Here is a 23,022-nt window from a genome sequence, read left to right as displayed (position 1 = left end):
TCGACGCAGTGATCGCACATTGTCTTTATGCACAGACACATTTCAGTACATTCACATTGTTTTCACACACATACAGGATAATGTTTGGATTTGTCCTGTGTATGTTGCTGTGTACTTCAGTATATATATAGGTCAAGGCGGTTGGTTTAGGGATTTTTGGCATCTCCATGTGATCCTGTTCAGTATCGCAACTTGAGTTGTCTAAAATGTATACAAGTTAATTTGGTAATTTAAGCCACTGAAGCAATAGACTGACAGATCCAGCTGTGGCCCGCACAGATGTCCCACAGTCACTGCTATGACCTACAAATGATGACTACTGTCTGTAGCTGCACCAACCAGATAGTGAAGGGAGTTCAGACTACCACACCCCGATCCTAAAAGGGATTTTTCCACAATATGTTCCATTCACATGCACCTCAGCAAACAATATGATTAGTGGCTACTTCGTAGTATAGCACTGTTGTATATTATGCATATTTTCAGGAATTTGGAGCAATGCAATTGATGTTAATACTTCTCCCCTAACTTTGCAACTACATGTCAACCAACTCTCGTTAGAGTATTAGTAAACTGCAGTAGAATGTTAGGGTTAGTATATTAAGTTTACATGTAGTTGCAATGTTGCTTATAGTCAGTAGAATGTCTGTTGGGGAACATCAAAATAAAGTGTTAGCAGATATTAAGTATAATACACTAATGAAAGTTAGTTGACATGTAGTTGAAAAGTTACTTATAGTTAGAGAATGTCTAAAGTAGACTGTCAAAATATAGTGTTCCCATTGTAAAGGAAATAAATAAGGGACAGTCTCCTGTTTAAGGGAACAGAAGTGCTTGTCCTGTTTGTTTGTGTCTTGAACCCACATAGCTGAAACTGTGACAGTTAACATATTGAATTTAGCTAGCTGTGATGGCTTGCACACCAACAGTGCATGGCAAAAGATGTGTTATCAAGACAATTTCATGACATGGTAAAATCTCACTACACATTTTACACTACACTACACTCTTTCAAGTAATCAGGGCAAGGCAGGAAAAATGAGATTTAAAAATTAAAGTAGAAAACACAACCCTGTGGCCTTGGGGGTATCTAGAAATACACTACACCAGGTGAGAGATTTGGAAATAACTGCACTGAATCCTGAAATCTTCCCCAAAAGGCCTAGCATTACAGATAAGGGATGCCAAGCATTTGGGGACAGAATGTGCTCTCTCAGGTTACACAGACAGAAGAGCAGCGAAATTTGAGAAACGGCAGCGCTATCAGACCACCAGAGAACAGCAGCATGTGCAATGTCTTAAACAGCATTAGAGAAAATGCTTTAAAAACAGATATAAATACAAACGTACACACATCGCCATGCACCTAAAATCAAGTTAAAATGCCACGTTATGATAAACATTGCTGATAGTACATTTACAGATTTTAAACACAAATATGTACTTGCTTTGGCACACACAACCCTTTTGCCCTTCTCCTCTGTCACAGGGTTCATATTTTTAGCACTGCAGTGTACTGGAGGAGCTATTAATAAATCATTCAGCAGTATTATATTTACAGCAGTGCTGTCATCTGCTCACTGTAATCTCTTTTCAGCACTGCTGTATTGTCACAAAAGACAAAAGAAATTTCCAATAAATTATCTTGTGTTATAAGATCCATTACTGATAATTATGACCAGGAAAGCAGAATTTCGATCAGAAGAAGAACTTGAAATTTGTACGCTGAATTTTTTTTGGCTTTGCCAACATGATCTTAGTAGCCTTCTGAGGCTTTAGTACATTCACTATGGTTAAGGTATTTAATCAAGTTGAATGGCCAATGGCACAGGCCATCTGCTTGGTTGTCCAAAAGGCTAAGTCTGTGGCTTGGCGGAGCTCTTTTACAGCCTCAAGCCCTAAACCCTCACTGTGGTCCAAATCTTTAAACAGGACAGTCTGATACACCTGCAGAACCACTGAGGTGCACAGGAATGCACCAGCCTGACCAGCTGCTGCATATGCTTCCCCAACTAAGCTAGATGTTACTCGGCAGGGCTTAGTGGGTACTGCAGGTTTCCTCCACAATGATGCTGATGAAGGGGAGAGAAAGCCCGCAAGCGTCTCTTCCACCCTCGGCATCGCATCACGCATACAGACCACTGTAGAGAATGTCGATGATGCCTGCATATGCACACGAGCAGAGTACAGAAAGGGAGATGGCGGCAGGGACACTGCACTCTAGTTCTGAGTGCACGATCACTTGCTTCTCATCTGGCTAATCTAGATTTAATTTGGCCACAGCACCGGTGACAACTTCAAGCATCTCCACAAAAGTGACAGACTGAGGAAGCTGCTTTGCCGAAGCACCCACCAGCTTATTAGGGGTGTAAATCAGACGGTTCATCACGATACGATACGATATTGATTCTCATAGCCAGCGATACGATATTTGCCGGTACCTCAAAAAATTCTGCGATGCGATTACGATATGATTCGATTCAGGGATATATTGATCGATATCTCGATATTATGATGTGCCTGTTTTACACAACCAGTTAGACTTTTATTACCTCATACCAAAATATATAACAAACAATTATTTTAAAAATTTCTCATCCTGCACCCTGATTGGGACATCCACAAATCAAAATATTCAAGTCACACAGGAGATCAGTAATCTGATGATAGCTTATGACATGACATCAACTATTTTAGGCTTTTGTGCTAAAATCGTGCAGTGTCAAAAATCTACCGAAAAACAAGTTAATATATTTATGTATAAATAGATACTATAAAATGAAAAGACATTTATTTTAAATATATAGCAAAGCTTTTTAATGAGGCGACAACAAATGATAGATAGAACAGAACAAGATAGAACAAGACTATTTAATATTCTTCCATTGTGCAAAAGTATTATAGTCAAAAAGGCTCCAATTCAGAGCGGTGCAAACTACTTATGTGCACAGAATGATGCATTTGAAGCAACATGGAGTCACAGCACGCATGGCTGCACTTCTTGTCGGAAAGTTCAAAACACAAAGGGAAAAGCTATTGATGCGTAGTGTATTAGATCTATGCAACAGTTTATTGAGCCTTTCCCTTTAACAGTCTTAAATTTCAGTTACTGTGTGCGTGAAGAACAATAGTGCTCTCTGCTCCAGTGTTTTGATCTGACAGCGACCAGGCAGAAAGTAACATGATTTAGAAATAGCAATAAACCCTAGCAAGATGAAGTCCTTTTATGCAAATCATAGACCTTTATCTATTGAAGCACAAAAATAAGTAAAAGAAGACTCAATTCAGTAGCCTATTTGTGCACTGTCTGCGATGAGGCAGTCTGTGTGTGTGCGCCTCTCTTTCCTGTTATTTCTGCAAGGCTTTAAACACAAGCAACTGATAAACTTTTAGTGACGATTCAGCACCCGATCGGACAGATACAGCAATTGTCCTGACTCCCGAGCGTCTTTCACAAGCTCTAAAAGGTAGTTTAAACGAGAATGCACACATTAGCGATAACGCATAATCTGACATGTGGAGAAAATGTGGAGAGTGTGGGAACAAAGGTCTCTGAGAGTAGGTGTCAGGCTTTAAGTATACATATGGGTGTACAAAGTGTCTGATGCTTGTAAAGTGACTGTGGCGCAGGAAAGAATATGCTGACAGGCTCAGGGGATTGAGTCAGCAGTCTGAGAGGGACCATTCAGCAGAAACTTCAGTTTAAATAGGTTAAAACTCCACTGGGCTGGTCCTCAGATGCCTCCATCCTCAGTGTTTTCATGCATCTGAGAGGAGAGATGTTTCTGTAGTCCTGATGTCTTAACTTAGTTCACATTAACAGGGGTGTGAATGAAATAAAAGGGAATCTTTCTGATGCTGTGGGCATCATGTGATTGTGTCTACTACCTTCATATCCTATTTGGAATTCAAAATGTTGGACCCCATTGACTATTATTGTGTGAACAAAAACAAAGGAAAAATTCTTCAAATATCTTCTAGTGTGTTCCACGGAAAAAGAAAATCATAATATGAAATCATAGTTTGAACTGGCATGTGGGAGAGAACATGATGACAGAACTTTTATTGTTGGGTGAACTATCCCTTTAAGGCATTTTAGAAGTGCTTGAAGGAATTTAAGAGGGATTTATAATGTATCAGATACATCCATACTGCACAATTAAAGAAATGAGATTTTCTTAGGCGGCATAAATGTCATACGGCAAAAGAGATGCAGACACAGAGCGGATTATGTGCTGAATTTCCACTGGTGTATTTAATCTACGTTATTTTTGATGGCAGACTGTGTCGATGTACACACATTTTAACAACATCAACTATATTTTGACACAACTGACATTTAATAGCACCTAAGGTTTTACTTAATATGGGTGCCAACTTCAGAGGAGGAAAGTAAAGGGCATCTTTTTCTCCATTGCCATACCGCATATTTCATTTCAGATAAACCTTTGCCAGCAGGTGACAACTTACCCTATTATTGTAAACAAAAACAAAATGATACACACAGTGTATGCCTGAAGCTATGTTATAAAGTTATGAAACTTGGTCAAATTGATTTGCTGTGGAGCAAGTAATAGATTAATAAGACCAAAGATTGCCTGTTTGATATCCCCTAATGAATTATACCTCATGTTTAAACACTACGTAAGAGCCAGCGGCAAAGAAATGGCCAAGATGAAGCTGTTCTCTGCGAGTACATGAAAGGCTGCTGACGTCTTGGAGATCACATCTCCGAAAACATCTAACAAGAGTAAGTTGACATGTATGTTACTTGCAGTTTTATGGGAACGTTTGCAGCTTTGCCTGATCTACATAATTCCTATAGTGAATCTGGTGATGGGTGCTAAATCAGTTCATTCTAGTTAATCTGCCCTTTCCTCTGGCAGCTCTGAGTAAAATCTTAGGCACTATTAAGCGTCAGTTGTGTCAATATTTCTGATGGTGTTACAAACATGTAGACGCATGCTGGTATATGCTGCTCATGGGTAGCTCAACACAGTCTCTGGTCTCCACCTGCCAACAGAAGTAAGGCAGATTAAACACACCAGTGGGAATTCAGTACATAAGCTGCTCTCTGCCGTCGTATGACATTTACTACGCCCATGAAAATCTCATTTCTGTAATTGTGCAGTATGGAGGCACAGAATTAAGCCCTGAGAAAATCCCCAGCAAGACCAACGATTTACTCAGAAACCTTTCTAGCATAAATATGTACGGATGAGGAGAAAAATGGAAGAGGGAACCAGATTTTTTACAACTTCTGAGTGGCATTTGCCCATGCAAAACTTACCACAATGCTTAGGAGTTGGTGTTTACTAAGGTGTTGCTGGGCGGTTTCTAAGGATCTGCTATGGCATTGCTACATGGGTGTGGTTGCTAGGGCGTTGTCTAGGTGGTTGTTAGTGCATTTCTATGGTGCTCTGGTTGGTTACTACTGTAGGACATTGCTCATTATTCAGTAAAGTAACAGCTCAGCTCTCAGCTAACAAAAATATGTTCTTAGAATCTTTTGCTAACATTCCCATTGAGTTATGAAATATTTTAAGAATTTCTAAAATGTTTTAAGAATGTTTTTTCTTGGTTTATTTGAATGTCAGAGGAACATTTCATTGCATCATTTTGAAAATGTTATGAATGATCTCTCAATGCATGCTCCTATTATGAGAAATCATATGTTTACTCCCTCTATTATAGACACTGCTTTTAATTGTTGGGAAGAAAATGCCACATTGATCTATATAGTAATAACACCGTTGTCTTTCAGCAAATAAGAGCAAAATATAATATTTCAAATTCACATTTCTTTAGATTTTTACAGATAAGCAGTTTTATGACATCTAACACTAGTGACTTTCCAGCTCTACCTACTGAATCACTTCTTGATATCATTTTAAAAATTTGCCCACTCGCCAAGAACAATATAGGTTTGATATACTCTTAACAAAATCAAAACAACAATGGGAAAGTGAACTTGATTTGCAATTTTCAGAAGAAACATGGCAAGATATTATAAATAAGATTCACTCAACCTCAAATTGTTTATGACATACAATTATTCAATTTAAAGTAGCTCACCGCCTACACTGGACAAAAGCAAAATTAGCAAAATTTTCACCAAATATAGAGTCCTTGTGTGATAGGCGTAGAGTTGAGATCGCTAATCATACACAGATGTATTTGTTATTGTTATGATATAGACACGGAGGCAGAGATAAAAGCAATCCAGGTGAGTTTATTTGAATAATATGAGAACACAGAGAGGTTATGACTGTTATCAGGTACTTGAGAGATGAATTGAGAGTAATACTGTCCTTGTATGGCTTGTTTATCCAGGAGCTGAGATGAGATGAAGAGAGACGTTGGAGACACTCACACACACAGAAGGGTAAGCACATGAAGGGACCAGGAGACGAAGGAGATGAAGGAGATCGCTGGAGCAGGTAAGTCTGATGAAGGGGAGTCCTTAAGGTAAGCATTAACACAAGGTATTGCAAACGAGACCGGACAGTGAGTGTGTGTGAGTGTGGTGGTTTTGTAGTGCTGGTGATTGCAGAGTGAATGAGATGCAGGTGGCGGTGATTAGTATGCTGGTGATTGGGTGCGTGGGTACTGTGGTGAGGTGGAGCCTGGCGTGTCTGTGACAGTACCCCCCTCCCACGGCCCGCTCCTGAGGGCCGCGGACCCCGACGTCGTGGTGGTCTTCCCCTGGGTCGTGGGGCAGGTCTGTCTGGATGGTTGGTATGGAAGTTCTGTAACAGAAGAGGATCAAGGATATCGTTCCTGGGAATCCATGAGCGTTCCTCGGGGCCATAGTCCTCCCAGTCCACGAGGTATTCGAGTTTACCACCACGGCGCCGGGAATCCAGGATCTCGTGGACCACGTAGGCTGTGCCGTCTTCTAGGAGAAGTGGAAGGGGGGGCTCGGCGGCTGCCACGTCAGGCTCTGTGGAGGGAACAACAGAAGGGTGGTGAGGTTTGAGTAGGGATACGTGAAATGTAGGATGGATTCTACTATACTGTGCCGGGAGTTGGAGACGATAGGTGACGGGGTTGATCTGCCGAAGGATGGTGAATGGGCCAATGAAGCGGGGACTCAGCTTCTTGCAGGGCAGACGCATCCTGATGTCCCGTGTGGACAGCCAGACCTTCTGCCCCGGCTGGTAGACAGGAGCCTCGGAGCGTCGAAGGTCGGCTGCCATTTTGCGTCTGCGCAGGGCCCTCTGCAGCTGGTGGTGAGCTGAGTCCCACACCCTCTCGCTCTCCCGGAACCAGTAATCGACTGCCGGAACGTTGGAGGGTTCCCCGTCCCAGGGGAACATCGGGGGTTGGTAGCCGAGTACGCACTGGAAGGGTGTTAGTCCAGTTGAGGCTTGGCGGAGGGAGTTCTGTGCGTACTCGGCCCAACCCAGGTACTGGTTCCAGGAGTTCTGGTGGCCGTGACAGAAGGTACGCAGGAAGCGGCCGATCTCCTGGATCTTCCGTTCCGTCTGCCCGTTCGACTGAGGATGGTATCCAGACGATAGGCTGACGGTCACACCCAGGAGGGAGAAAAAGGCTTTCCAGACGTGGGAGATAAACTGGGGTCCTCTGTCGGAGACGATGTCTTCAGGTAATCCATAATAGCGAAAGACATGATTAAACATTAGTTCTGCGGTGGCCATGGCGGTAGGTAGACCCTCCAGGGGTATTAATCGGCAGGACTTTGAGAAGCGGTCTACTACCACCAGGATGCACGTGTGACCGTCAGACTCGGGGAGGTCAGTGACGAAGTCCACTCCCAGGTGTGACCAGGGTCTCTCAGGAACGGGCAGAGGAAAGAGCTTGCCGGTGGGAAGATGGCGTGGGCTCTTGGAGATGGCGCACTCCCTGCAGCCCTGCACGTACCTCCTGACGTCGTTGGCCATGTTGGGCCACCAGAAGCGTTGTTTGAGCAACGAGAGGGTCTCCTTGACCCCCGGGTGACCAGTGCCAAGTGAAGAATGGGTGCTGTGCAGGAGTGGAGTGCGACGTGCCCGTGTGATGTACTGCAAGCCCGGTGGGCAACCCGGCGGAGTGCGTGTGGAGGCATTGGCGGAGGGAATGGTTTCTTCGGACCACTGGATAGGATTCACGAAGATGGACTCCGGCAGAATAGTATCAGGCTTTTCAGGCTTTTCCTCAGGGGCATAGAGGCGAGATAGAGCATCAGCTTTCGTATTCTTAGAACCAGGACGGTAGGAGATGGAGAAGTTGAATCTAGAGAAGAACATAGCCCAGCGAGCTTGGCGAGGGTTGAGTCTCTTAGCGGCCTTCAGATATTCGAGGTTCTTGTGATCAGTGAGAACTTGAAACGGGTGAGTAGCTCCCTCCAACCAATGCCTCCACTCCTCAAGGGCAAGCTTGACGGCCAGGAGTTCGCGGTCACCGATGTCGTAGTTGACCTCCGCCGGGTTGAGCTTGCGGGAGAAGAAGGCGCATGGATGGAGTCTACTTGGTGTCCCCTGCTGCTGTGAAAGGACCGCTCCCACTCCGGTGGTAGATGCGTCCACCTCAACTATGAATGGGAGGTCCGGGTTAGGGTGGACGAGGAGGGGAGCGGTGGTGAAGGCTTTCTTCAGGGTCTCAAAGGCGTTGGTGGCTAGTGGAGACCAGGACAGAGACTTGGGCTGGTGACGGAGTAGGTTGGTGAGTGGACTGACGATAGTGCTGTAATTCCTGATGAACCGGCGATAGAAATTGGAGAAGCCTAGGAATCTTTGGAGTTCTTTGATAGTAGTAGGAGTGGGCCAGGACTGTATGGCGGAGACCTTCCCCTCGTCCATCCGGATGCCACTGTGATCAATCACGTACCCCAGGAACTGGACGGAGGGTTGATGAAATGAGCATTTTTCAGCCTTGAGGAAGAGATGGAACTGCCGTAAGCGCTGGAGGACCTCCGCAACGTGGTGGCGATGTTCGGCCAAGCTCCGGGAGTAGATGAGGATGTCATCTATATAAACCAGAACGGACTTATGGAGAAACTCCCGGAGCACCTCGTGGATGAAATCCTGGAATACGGAGGGGGCGTTGACCAGGCCATACGGCATCACGAGGTATTCGTAGTGTCCTGTGGGCGTGACAAAGGCGGTCTTCCACTCGTCCCCCTCACGTATCCGGATGAGGTTATACGCGCTGTGGAGGTCCAACTTGGTGAACACAGTGGCACCGCGGAGATGTTCCAGGGCCGCTGGGACGAGGGGAAGTGGATAGCGGAACTTTATGGTGATCTTGTTGAGTGCACGGTAATCGATGCAGGGCCTCAAGCCTCCGTCCTTCTTTGCCACGAAGAAGAAGCTTGAAGCAGCAGGGGAAGTAGACGGGCGGATGTAACCTTGTTCGAGTGCCTCTTTGATGTATTCCTCCATGGCCTTCTCCTCCGGTATGGACAGGGGGTATATGCGTCCCCTGGGCACTGGTTCACCCGGCAGCAGATCGATGGCGCAGTCCCATGGCCGGTGTGGAGGAAGCTTGGAGGCGCGTTGCGGGCAGAAAACGTCGCTGAAGGGGGCGTAGTCAGGGGGAACATCCACGGAGCGCTTCTCAACAGGGCTCTCGATGGACGTGGCATTCACGAGAAGAGACTTGGAGAGTGGAGGTTTCGGAACAGGAAGCGCTGGGAAGCAGTCTGGGAAGCAGTGATCGCCCCACTTCAGGACTTCACCCGTGCGCCAGGAGATGTTGGGGTTGTGTTGTTCCAGCCACGGGCGCCCTAGAACCACGTCAGCGGTGGATTCCTCCAGAACCAGCAAATGGATGTGTTCAGTGTGCAGGATACCGATGCTGAGTTGAAGTGGACCCACGCAGTGACGGATGTGTCTGCGGCTTAGGGGTTTGCCCGTGATGGAGTGGATTTGATAGCTCGTCGGTGAAGGAGAGATCTTAAGGTTGAGTTGTCTACAGAGGGTGCCTGAGATGAAGTTTCCGGCTGACCCTGAATCAAGGAGCGCCACCACTGGAACAGAGATGTTAGCAGCAGTAAGGGTTACAGTTGTAGTGAGTGGTTTCATTTTCTGAATGGAGGGAAATATTGCACTCACCACGGGTCGAGGAGGACGGATTGGGCATGTGGAGAGATTATGCCCCATAGTTCCGCAATAGAGACAGAGATTCAGGGCCAGCCTTCTTTGTCTTTCGTTTGGGGTGAGACGAGAATGATCTATTTGCATGGGCTCGTTGGCTGGTTCTGGGGAGCTGACGGGTTCGGACCGACGGAGGAGGTTGGTGGTGGATGACTGGCCCTGGTGTTCTTGAATGCACGACTGCATACGGGACCCCACGCGGATGGCGAGTTGGATGAAGCGTTCTAATCCCATGGAGTCCTCGTATGCAGCGAGATGCAGCCGCACGGAGGGTTCCAGCCCCTGACGGAACGTGGTGATGAGGGCTTGCTCGTTCCATCCGCTGGTGGCGGCTAGCGTTCGAAACTGCAAGGCATATTCGTTAACAGATAGGTTTCTTTGCTTTAGATTATAAAGTTTCTCACCAGTCGAGGAATCAGTCAGAGGTTTCCCGAATACTTCCCGGAAGTGGGAGACAAACGCCGAATAGGATTGGACGACTGGGCCTTTCTGGGTCCATAACGAATCTGCCCATTGCAGAGCCTTCCCTTGCAGTTGTGAAATAATGAACGCTATTTTAGCCGTGTCTGTGGTGTAGAGGTGCGGCTGCATCTCCAGGACCAGCTCACATTGGAGAAGGAATCCGCTGCATTCCTCCGCCGATCCAGAGTAGGGCGCCGGTTTGGCCATGGGACTGGCGGTGAATGCAGGTGAAGGAGTGGTGCTGGTGGGTGCGGAGACAGCCGTGTTGAGGGATGACGATGTTGAGGGCTGTGGTGTGAGTGCTCGACGCAGCACGTCCACGAGTTCCTGGAATGGATCGTTAGTACTCATGCCGTTAGTTGTTGTGGTCCGGTCTTCTGTTATGATATAGACACGGAGGCAGAGATAAAAGCAATCCAGGTGAGTTTATTTGAATAATATGAGAACACAGAGAGGTTATGACTGTTATCAGGTACTTGAGAGATGAATTGAGAGTAATACTGTCCTTGTATGGCTTGTTTATCCAGGAGCTGAGATGAGATGAAGAGAGACGTTGGAGACACTCACACACACAGAAGGGTAAGCACATGAAGGGACCAGGAGACGAAGGAGATGAAGGAGATCGCTGGAGCAGGTAAGTCTGATGAAGGGGAGTCCTTAAGGTAAGCATTAACACAAGGTATTGCAAACGAGACCGGACAGTGAGTGTGTGTGAGTGTGGTGGTTTTGTAGTGCTGGTGATTGCAGAGTGAATGAGATGCAGGTGGCGGTGATTAGTATGCTGGTGATTGGGTGCGTGGGTACTGTGGTGAGGTGGAGCCTGGCGTGTCTGTGACAGTTATGTCCTAAGCTTGTTAACTATTGAAATTTTGGAATCCTGAATTTTTCAGGAGTTCTACATGTATCTATTGATCCTTCCCCCATTGGTTTGACTACAGAACTGTTTGGATAATAATGCTAAAAATATGATTGCCTTTTCGACTTAGCTAGATCTTATTCTAGTCTTATTCTGCTTAAGTGGAAGGACAGATCTCCACCTACTTTTAGTCACTGGATTAGAGATTATCTTGCACTAGAGAAGATTCGTTACTCCACTAACTTTTTTCATTATTTGGCAGCCAGTGCTGACTTGCGTACAGCAAATAGATCCAAATGTAATTTTCTCTGTATGAATTTTTTTTGTCTTTTTTTTCTTTCTTCTCCTTCTATCTGGCCCTGTGAGGCCATAATAATATGGTACAGAATAGTTTGTAAGATAATGTGTAATGGTGCAGTGGGGATGGGGAGCTCTGTTGGAGCAAGGGAATTGATTTCATCTTAATTTGTTTTTAAAATTGCTGTTATACTATGTAAAAATATCGATAAAAAGACTTTGAACAAAAAAAAGAGAAAATGTTATGAAAATGTTATTTCAGAATGTTTTCTGAACATTCAAAACATCCATTTTTTTAAATGTTTTAAGAACTTTTTTTTTTTTTTTTTTTTTTCTTGGTTATGCAAAAATCCTCCAAACATTCCCCTGGGAACATCTTTTTACTCATCCATCCTTATCTATATATAAGCAGTGTGGAGTTAAAAACAGATAAAATGTAAGCAGTTAAAGGGTTAGTTCACCCAAAATTAAAAATTCTGTCATTTATTACTTACCCTCATGCCATTCCACACCCGTAAGACCTTCGTTAATCTTCAGAACACAAATTAAGATATTTTAGTTGAAATCTGATAGCTCCGTGAGGCCTCCATAAGGAGCAATGGACCATTCCTCTCTCAAGATCCATAAAGGTACTAAAAACATATTTAAATCGGTTCATGTGAGTACAGTGGTTCAATATTAATATTATAAAGCGACGAGAATATTTTTGGAGCACCAAAAAAACACAAAATAACGACTTATGATGGCCGATATCAAAACACTGCTTCATGAAGCTTCGGTGCACAAATGAATCAGTGTGTCGAATCGTGATTCGGATCGCATGTCAAACTGCCAACGGCTGAAATCACGTGACTTTGGCGCTCCGAACAGCAGATTCGACACACTGATTCATCTGTGCTCCGATGCTAAATGCGACTATAAGGCATGAAGATATAGTTTATATAGTTTATAGTTATATAGTTATTATAAACATTATAACATCATGATTTTCTGTAAAGCTGCTTTAAATCAATGTGTGTAAAGCGCAATACAAAAAAAACTGACTTTTATAAATACCACTCTGGACAATTCATTTCAAAAACATTCAGCAAATATTAATAACATCATGAAGAAGTTCTGAGAATGTTGTTCTAAGACGGTTTTCTTTCAATGTTATGAGAATGTTGATCAAGTTAAAATAACATTGTAAGGACATTCCATGAATGTTGGATTCTCAACATTACGAGAACATATATTACCTAACTATAAATAACATTCTAAGAACGTTCCATAAACATTATTTTAAGAACATTTTGTCCTAACATTTACACAACTTTCTCTGTTAGCTGCCTAAATACAGTTTTACAAGTCTATAGTTGTGTCCCAAATTATGCACTATACACTATGCACTCTGAACTCTATCGTTTAGTGTATGAACTTTATAAGGTTATTTTGTCATTCAACTGATTGACCCTCTCTAGAAGCAGGTGCATAGTAGATGTATGAAGTATCCAACATTCCACACTTTGTTATTTTTTTTTCATTTAATTAAGTGCATCAACTGGGTATTTTAAGTGCACCTTTCCTTTTTATTGTTTTTTGTTGGCTTTATTCCCTATTACACATTTTAGTAATCATCATAAATTATCATAAAGTACCATTTGAAAGCTTAAGCACTCAAGTTCATCCTGTGAAAAAGCATTTTAAAAATTGGTCATTGTGTTACCATGGAAACGGTACTTTAAAAACCTCTACCAGCTACATTTTTGTGATTTCAAATTCAAACAAACTTGATTAGACATATTGCTTTGATTTGAGTCAAGCAATTTTAGAGTCCAAATTATTTTGTTAACATTATATGGTAAGACTTTACAATAAGGTTCATTAGTTAAACATTAGTTAATGTATTAACTAACATGAACTAACCAAGAACAACACATTTTTTACTGTATTTACTAATCTTCGTTCACGTTAGTTAATGAAAATACAGTTGTTCATTGTTTGTTCATGTTAGTTCACTGTGCATTAACTAATGATAACAAGAATTTAATAACGTATTAGTAAATGTTGAAATTGACATTAGCAAATATTTATAAATTCTGTATAAGTGCAGTTCATTATTAGTTCATGTTAACTAATGTAGTTAAAGGATTAGTTCACTTTCAAATTAAAATTTCCTGATAATTTACTCACCCCCATGTCATCCAAGATGTTCATGTCTTTCTTTCTTCAGTCAAAAAGAAATTAAGTTTTTTAATGAAAACATTCTAGGATTATTCTCCTTATAGTGGACTTCACTGGACCCCAAATGGTTGAAGGTCCAAATGTTAGTTTCAGTGCAGCTTCAAAGCATTCTACACGATCCCAGACGAGGAATAAGAGTCTTATCTAGAGAAACCATCACTCATTTTCTACAAACCCGATTCCAAAAAAGTTGGGATACTGTACAAATTGTGAATAAAAACAGAATGCAATGATGTGGAAGTTTCAAATTTCAATATTTTATTCAGAATACAACATAGATGACATATCAAATGTTTAAACTGAGAAAATGTATCATTTTAAGGGAAAAATAAGTTGATTTTAAATTTCATGGCATCAACACATCTCAAAAAAGTTGGGACAAGGCCATGTTTACCACTGTGTGGCATCCCCTCTTCTTTTAATAACAGTCTGCAAACATCTGGGGACTGAGGAGACAAGTTGCTCAAGTTTAGGAATAGGAATGTTGTGCCATTCTTGTCTAATACAGGCTTCTAGTTGCTCAACTGTCTTAGGTCTTCTTTGTCGCATCTTCCTCTTTATGATGCGGCAAATGTTTTCTATGGGTGAAAGATCTGGACTGCAGGCTGGCCATTTCAGTACCCGGATCCTCCTTCTACGCAGCCATGATGTTGTAATTGATGCAGTATGTGGTCTGGCATTGTCATGTTGGAAAATGCAAGGTCTTCCCTGAAAGAGACGACCTCTAGATGGGAGCATATGTTGTTCTAGAACTTGGATATACCTTTCAGCATTGATGGTGCCTTTCCAGATGTGTAAGCTGCCCATGCCACACGCACTCATGCAACCCCATACCATCAGAGATGAAGGCTTCTGAACTGAGCGCTGATAACAACTTGGGTTGTCCTTGTCCTCTTTAGTCCGGATGACATGGCATCCCAGTTTTCCAAAAAGAACTTCAAATTTTTTTCTGATATTGCTGCACTATTTTTCGCCGTAGCATTGGGGGAATTGGTGATCCTCTGCCCATCTTGACTTCTGAGAGACACTGCCACTCTGAGAGGCTCTTTTTATACCCAATCATGTTGCCAATTGACCTAATAAGTTGCAAATTGGTCCTCCAGCTATTCCTTATATGTACATTTAACTTTTCCGGCCTCTTATTGCTACCTGTCCCAACTTTTTTGGAATGTGTACCTCTCATGAAATCCAAAATGAGCCAATATTTGGCATGACATTTCAAAATGTCTCACTTTCAACATTTGATATGTTATCTATATTCTATTGTGAATAAAATATAAGTTTATGAGATTTGTAAATTATTGCATTCCTTTTTTAGTCACAATTTGTACAGTGTCCCAACTTTTTTGGAATCGGGTTTGTAAATTAAAAAAATACTAATTTTATAAGTTTTAACCATAAATGCTCATCTTGAACTAGCTCTCTTCTTCTTCTTCTCTATTAGAATTCATGGCAGTGTAGACACTGCTAAGTGTATTACTGCCCTTCACAGGTCAAAGTTTGAATTAATTGTTATATACTTGCACTAGCATATTGTATCTGACAATTCAGTTCAAACTTCAAACTATATATATATATATATATATATATATATATATATATATATATATATATATATATATATATATATATATATATATATAATAGATCTATGCTCAAAAAGGGGGGTGATAGTTAACAGGTTAAATCATTTTAAAACAAAGAACATTTATAGTAAAGTAATGAATTTTGCAACTATATATAATATACTATAACTATATATTTATATAATATATAATAATATAAGAAAAAAATATATGCACACATTCACTCTTAATACGCCTAATATGCCAAAATGTCTCTCTGTTTTTTGTCTCGTCACATTCAAAATTTTATTTCTAACATAAATTGTTTGTGAAGTTTCTCATTTGTAAGTCACTTTGGATAAAAGAGTCTGTTAAATAAATAAATGTAAATGTAAATATGCTCATAAATGATTTAGCAAATGAGAGACTGAAAAGAGTGAGAGAACAAAAAGGGGAAAAACCAAATGTGGCAGAAAATACTGCTCACCTCAAACCCTCACTGGATAACATATAGTTTCCATGCAGCTCTGTCTGTGAAATCACATGCGTATAATCAGCTCTCTGCTGTATGTCATTTTCCTGCATGGTTATTTCCATGAGGATTGGCGGCATCAGACAGCGAGAGCGCTGGAACAGATTATGAAGCTGAGGAAGTGCTCTGCTATGAGCAGATAAGAAAACACTCAGTGCCAGCCAGAAACCCGACAAACAGCCCAAACCAGGAGAGACCGTCTCTGACGAGGATTCACCCTTCAGCAGCCTTCAGTGTTTATTTATTTATTTCTTGCTTCTAATGTTTGACTTCACCATATCATCACTACAGGCTAAATCAGAGCAGGAAGGTTTCAATATAAAGCAGCACCACCGGGTTCATATTCACGGTTAATAAAACCTCACCACAACTGCAGGTCTGAAGTCAGTGAGTCCAGAGCAGAGCTAATTTAAGATATTGTGCCTATAAGACAGTTTGGAGATGGGGAGGTTTGGTTGGATTAAAATGAACTCTGGTTAGATTGCTCTGTTAGCGCAGTTCATTTGAATAAGTGTGAACGCTGCCATCTGAACCCTGGTGCCACCAAACAAGTCTTTTGTTTTGCCCCTCTGACCTCACACAGTTGTTTCTGTCAAAGAAAAAGTAACCTCTTCTGTCAGCACAAGTGCAGTGCTGCCCATGATACAGCAGTAAGCAACATCTGAATTTCATAAGACAGGTTTTGCATTAAAGAGGTCATATAATGCCACTTTTACAAGACGAAAAATAAGTCTCTGATGTCCCCAGAGAGTGTATGTGAAGTTTTAGCTCAAAATACCCCACACATCAATTTTTATAGCATGTTAAATTTGTCACTTTTTTAAGGGTGAGCAAAAACCCTCCGTTTTTGTATGTCCCTTTAAATGCAAATGAGCTGCTGCTCTCAAGAACAGGGCGGAGTTTCAAGATCTCGTGTTAGCAGCATTAGCAGCGCCGATTCCCTCATGCAGACCCACTGAAAATGTTAGAAACTGTTCAGCCTTTTATGTTTAAACCGGAGTCGGACAATGATGGAGAGAAGTGACAACATGTCGAATGAAACAGGTCGTTTCTGAATGGTTAGTTGATTAATTTATGTAGCTGATGTGGAGTTAACTATCTTAAAGTGCCTACAGAGCCAGAGAATATATACTGCATGAAGATAGAACAGGTATAGTTCAGTTTAATTATGGTTATAACCTATGTTGTCATCTTGCTTTTATGACATGCTAGTATTGCAATAACACAGCCTCACTTTGTTGCATGTTCTCGGGGGTGGGGTTTATGTAAATTTTAGGGTTAGTGATGTCACTAATCCAGGAAGAAGCTCATTGTAGTCCCTACCAGCCGTTTGTTGTAGTCCTTAAAAAGCGATTTCTGTAAAAGAAAATATCTCCATTTGCATCTTAACTTTGCAGCTGTTGTTTATGCTCAAACAGCAACATTAAAGATGAAATCATAATCAACCAGCCCTTTAACTTCTAAATTACTGTCATAACTTGTTTTCATTACAAAGTTATTTAAACATGTATTCAATAATTAAGACATTACTAACAATTAAAGTAAATATAATAAACATATAAGCTAATATAGTGCAAATATTTAGTGAAATGCTCCCTCTAGAGTTCATTTCTCTAGTGAACTAACATGCTGTGGACACTAAATGACTGATCTGAGGTCAATTTGATGCTACGTGAGATATTTTTCTCAAACTGTTTTATCTTTCCTGTTGAAACACTGGTTGAGAGATTACATGCATATCTAGAGCATCTGTTCTTCTTCTTCTACGCATTTTTTTCTGTTGTGGCGTTTAGCAAACAGTGTTGCATTACCGCACACGCCCCCTTCTGGAATGAAGTGTGGATTGCCTGTGACTGACTGTATTCGTCATGTGACTGCATGAACCAAACGGTGACGTCCGTACTGTACGGTTGGGACAAATGCATGTACTGTTACACCCCTAATAAATAATAGCATTTATGGTAGGGTAGGATGTGCCCCTATAAGGCACAAACTGAATGTCAAAATGTCAAATCTACTAACAACTGTAAATGTATATCAGAGCAAAAATTGAGCAGGAACTGCCTGCTGAGCTCAGAGACTGTGTCGAGGCAAAAATCTGTAGAAGGCCCGTCTTCAGCATCGAAGGTTCACAAGAGCACAGTGGCCTCAATAATCCTTAAATGATAGAAGTTTGGAAAATACAGGACTCTTCCTAGAGCTGGCCACCAGCCAAACTGAGCAGAGAAGAGCCTTGGAAAGAGAGTTGACCAAGAAGCTGATGATCACTCTGGTTGAGCTCTAGAGATCATGTGTGGAGATGAGAGAAACTTAAAGAAGGACAACTATCACTGAGTGACCAGACAGAAGCCTCTCCTCAGTGCAAGACACACAAGTTATTGTTTTTTTCATGCATGCTTTTATGGACTCTCAGATTATCTGGTCTGATGAACCTCAATTTAGGTCCCTACAGTGACACGAGTCCCCATGAGTCTGTGTGCATTCAAGTCTTCACCGGGATAGAAAAACATGTACACACACACACACACACACACACACACACACACACACACACACACACACACACACACACACACAGTGTTGCACAGAGCTCATGTGAAGTCTGAGACCACCTGAGGCTTTTACTTTGGAAAAAATAAATGGCTTTTTATGGTAGCTTAACCTTCAACCTTTACATGAGAAGTGACAGAGAACGTCTCAGTAATGGATGCCCTAGTGCAGTGTATTCAGAGAATGATAAACAATTAAAGTTCTACATTTATGCTTCATTTAAATTGCTTTGCTCAATCCATTTGATTATTATGACATTTAGGCACAAACAAACATTATACAGTATATGTTTAACATTCATATGTGTGATTGAGGTAAGGTCATATAATTGATGGTAAGATCAACAGAAGTTTCAGTACTACACAGTTACAGCTGAACATCAGTCATTAAGTGCTATTGCCCTGATGAACAGATGCAGTTACCATGGTAACTCCTGTTTCTCACCTGTAGGTCAGGATCCTCCTCATGATTCAGGTGGGCTTCCTCTGCTGCTTCCACCAACCGCTGGAGGGCAAGACAGACGGATATTACCTTTTTTAATGGGTTTTGTTTGTTTTCTCTCTAGCATTTACTTTGTGCTTCCTGTTCACACTCACAAACAACACATGCACACATACTGTAGTCAATCCCTCTGTAAAATAATGGAGAAGACTAATCTATTTTCTTTTACAAATATCTTTGCATTATAAATTAAAAAAAACAAACAAAACAAAAATAACTTAAATCCAGGGCAGGGCGATATATTGGCTTATGGCGAAATATCAAAAATTACTTTGCCAATGATGATTAACCCTCTGGGGTCTGAGGATTTTTGGGGCCCTGGAGAAGTTTTGACATGCCCTGACATTTGTGCTTTTTTCAGTTGTTCATAAACATATAAATGACAAAAGTGTCATTACACTGTATTCAGCACAAACTATGCTACCATAATATGTGAGGAACATGTATGTACATGTTTGTGTTTTTGAAGGAATAACGTTTATGCGTGGTTATTGAAAAAACATAAAACTTAAGTCACTGAAATAAAGCCAAAAAATATATATTAAATCTGTGTTCACAAGACTTCTGGGTATTGGAGGTTGTAGACTAGAGTTTTTGCTTCAGAATGGTGTAAACATTATTCTGCCTACTCCTTCATATAAAACAATAGAGAGATTTAAATTTTGTAAGACACTTTTTGTCAAGAAACACAGTATGCGTGGAGGCGTGAATTATCATGAATAATGGGTCATTCTCACCTGAGAAGACAAAAGAATCACATAATAATAATACGTTCGACGGCAGGACAGCGGTTCCACTGAAATTCTTTCAGAGGCTCCTGGGGCATATGGCGGCTGTAGCGGCAGTAACCCCGCTCGGTCTGCTTCATATGAGATCGCTTCAACACTGGCTTCATGGCCGAGTCCCGAGATGGGCGTGGCAACGTGGCACGTTCCGGGTGGCAATCACTCCAGAGTGCCGCCAAACCTTCAGACTTAAAGATTCTGTCTATGAAGACTTTGCTGCTGGTTGCATTGGCCTCCATCAAGAGGGTACGGAACCTGCAGTCATTTTCGGTCGACGAATCGTGCCTAGAATTCGGGCCGGGTGACAGCCACGTGGTACTGAAACCCCGGCCTGGCTATGTGCCCAAGGTTCCTTCCACTCCCTTCAGGGACCAGGTAGTGAGCCTGCAAGCGCTGCCCTCGGAAGAGGCAGACCCAGCCCTGGCTTTGCTCTGTCCAGTTTGCGCTTTGCAACTGTACATAGACAGAACCCAAAGCTTCAGGACCTCAGACCAGCTCTTTGTCTGTTACGGAGGCCAGCAGAAGGGAAAGGCTGTCTCCAAGCAGAGGATGGCCCACTGGATAGTGGATGCCATCGCCCTGGCTTACCAATCAGGTTGCATGCTCACTCCACGAGAGGTGTCGTATCCTCCTGGGCGTTGGCTCGTGGTGCCTCGCTGACAGACATTTGTAGAGCTGCGGGCTGGGCGACACCTAACACGTTTGCTAGATTATATAGCCTTCGTGTCGAGCCGGTCTCCTCCCGTGTTCTCACCTCAGGTCAGAGGCACGGAGAGGCCCCGGCTTAGTGTTGGCTTGCTGCGCTACATGCGCTTCTTTTCTCCAGAGAGTCCCTACAAGGAATGGTCTCTGATCTCTTGTCAGGTGTTCTCCAAACTTATCAGGCATTATAGAAGACGACTCATAGCTGTTATCTACATTATAGAAGATGACTCTAGCTGTTATCTAACCTATGTAGTACAACCTACAATGTTAGTCCATGTGTACTCCTCCACATGACTCATTCGGGGAAGGATGTGGCTTCCGCAGCATTCCTTTCCCAACGAAAGGGTACGCTTTCCCAGCGTTATCCAGTACTCTCACTGAATGGGCTTTGGGGAACAGCAGTAATCGACATTCTCTGTGTTAGCCCTATCCCACCGTCCTTAGGCAAGGGGGTTCAGGTGGCTTACTACAGAGCGCTGGATGGGGGCAGCTCCTGTGGCGCTTTGGTAAGGATTCCTATTCGTCGGTCTGTCCGCCGTACGTTGAACGTGACCAACTGAATGGGAACGTCTCGGTTACAAAGGAAAACCCTCGTTCCCTGAAGGAGGGAACGGAGATGTACGTCCCGTCGCCACAGTCGTTGTCCCGCGGATGCTGCCGCCTGCTTGGTTCGGCTCCTCAGCAAAAACCTGAAGATGCAACGCACCTGCTGCTCATTATATACCCGTGCTGCGAGGCGAGCCGCTGATGCATATGATTGCATGCTAATGTGCATTGGCTCGTTGTAGTTACACTCAAAGTAGATTGGCCTCTCTAGCGTTATTCCTATTCGTCGGTCTGTCCTACATATATCTCCATTCCCTCCTTCAGGGAACGAGGGTTACCTTTGTAACCGAGACGTTTCTTTATCTGCATCTTTGGTTCCATAAAGAACCTTTAACATCCATGGAATCTTTACATTTCATGAAAGGTTCTTTTTAGAAGAAATTTTAGATTTATCTTTAGATTTATAAAATGTTCTTCACACTAAGAAAAAATATATATTTTTAAATACTGTTAACTAAAAAGTTATTTGGTTTTATGGTTTGTATCAAATCATAAAATATATATTTTTTATTTAGTGAAAAACTGGAAAACAGAGCTTGATTTTTTTCAATTCGATTTTTTCTGTATTTTACATCTTGCTTTAAACAGCTGTTTTCTAACTAGCAACAGTGTTAGAACAGTTGAAATGTTCCTCCATTCATTGTCCATGTTTTTGCATACCAGTCTACTATTGTGGTTCCTGACCTGAATATCCTGCACCGAAGACCAAATGTTATGCTAATCAAGTATGATGAAGAGTCTATGTGAGAATAGCCCTGTAATACAGACTCTCTCTCTCTCTCTCTCTCTCTCTCTCTCACACTCACTCACCTTTATGGCTTCAGCCTTCTTGTGGAACATCTGCTCCATTTTCTTAGCAAGTCTCTTCACCAGTTTGATACCATCAATCTCCTCCACACTGACCGACTGCTCAAACTCCTTGTACTTCTATAGAAACAAAGACATTTGACAATGACAATTATAAAACAAATAATTTCAGTCATTGTTGCTCATTGGCCAGTTCATAACACAGCATGTTTTGTCTGCGGGGTGAATTCACATATGTGAGTTGTGCTATATGAGGCTTCCAACTTTGACTCATACACGTTTTCTATTAATTTATATTTGAGACTTTCTGGTTCTTGTGTATTTGTTTAGTTTTTGGTTTGCAAAAGTGTTACACCACGTCCTAACCAGACATGATGCTGGTGCACACGATAAATGCATCTTTTACATATTAATCAGTTTTTGTCCTGGGAAAAATCCAGTAATTTCAAAAGGAATCCAAAAATAAACAATTTCACATGAGAGCGAAAGATTTCCCGACACAGATTTCGCAACAGGTACAAGTTGAGCATTTTCATTCGCCGCGTTGACCAAAAGAAGGCTGCATAGTTTGAAATGACTTCTATGTGAACTGTGCTTCACACATTACTACACTATTGGCAATAGACAAGAGACATTTTTGCCCACAAAATATCAATGATATTTCATTATGTTACTGCACCTTCATTAATTGTCATTTGCACTGAAATGGCAATTGCACCTTTTTATAAAGATTTTAATAGCTATTTGCACTTGCACAGATCTGAATTTCACTCTGTACAATGCAGAACAATAACAAATATTGAATCTAACTAATCTAATCTATTTAAAATTGTATTTATTCTGTATCTATTTAATCTGATGACCAGTGTTTAGTTTGTTTATTTGTTTACTGTAAGGACAGCGAAGGAAGGAGACAGTCAGAAGCTTATGTGGGGATGAAACTGAATCTAATCCTTTTCCTGGTCCCAAAACTTCACTCTGAAAGCCCTTCAATCCACTCCACTACACTTGAGGCCAAACATTATCTCAAAGGCTA

At 42.0% G+C, this 23,022-nt stretch overlaps 1 protein-coding gene across 3 annotated transcripts in view; it reads right to left on the bottom strand.

Annotated features, from left to right (window-relative positions):
• cacna2d3a (calcium channel, voltage-dependent, alpha 2/delta subunit 3a) overlaps positions 1-23,022 on the bottom strand; it is a 127,576-nt gene that overhangs the window by 84,493 nt on the left and 20,061 nt on the right. For all 3 annotated transcript variants that reach the window (XR_007187640.1, XM_048211103.1, XM_048211104.1), the window contains exons 3-4: positions 21,990-22,106; positions 19,027-19,086 (exon numbers count right to left, since the gene is read on the bottom strand). Coding sequence is in view for 2 of the 3 variants with exons in the window: in XM_048211103.1 (XP_048067060.1) it covers positions 19,027-19,086; positions 21,990-22,106 (177 nt within the window). In the remaining variant the exon portion in view is untranslated. The remainder of the gene's footprint in view (positions 1-19,026; positions 19,087-21,989; positions 22,107-23,022) is intronic.

Source organism: Megalobrama amblycephala, linkage group LG12, assembly GCF_018812025.1.
Source record: "Megalobrama amblycephala isolate DHTTF-2021 linkage group LG12, ASM1881202v1, whole genome shotgun sequence".
Taxonomy (NCBI): Eukaryota; Metazoa; Chordata; class Actinopteri; order Cypriniformes; family Xenocyprididae; genus Megalobrama; species Megalobrama amblycephala.
The sequence above is the reverse complement of the archived record's forward strand: the minus strand, read 5'-3'. Positions and strand labels throughout refer to the sequence as shown.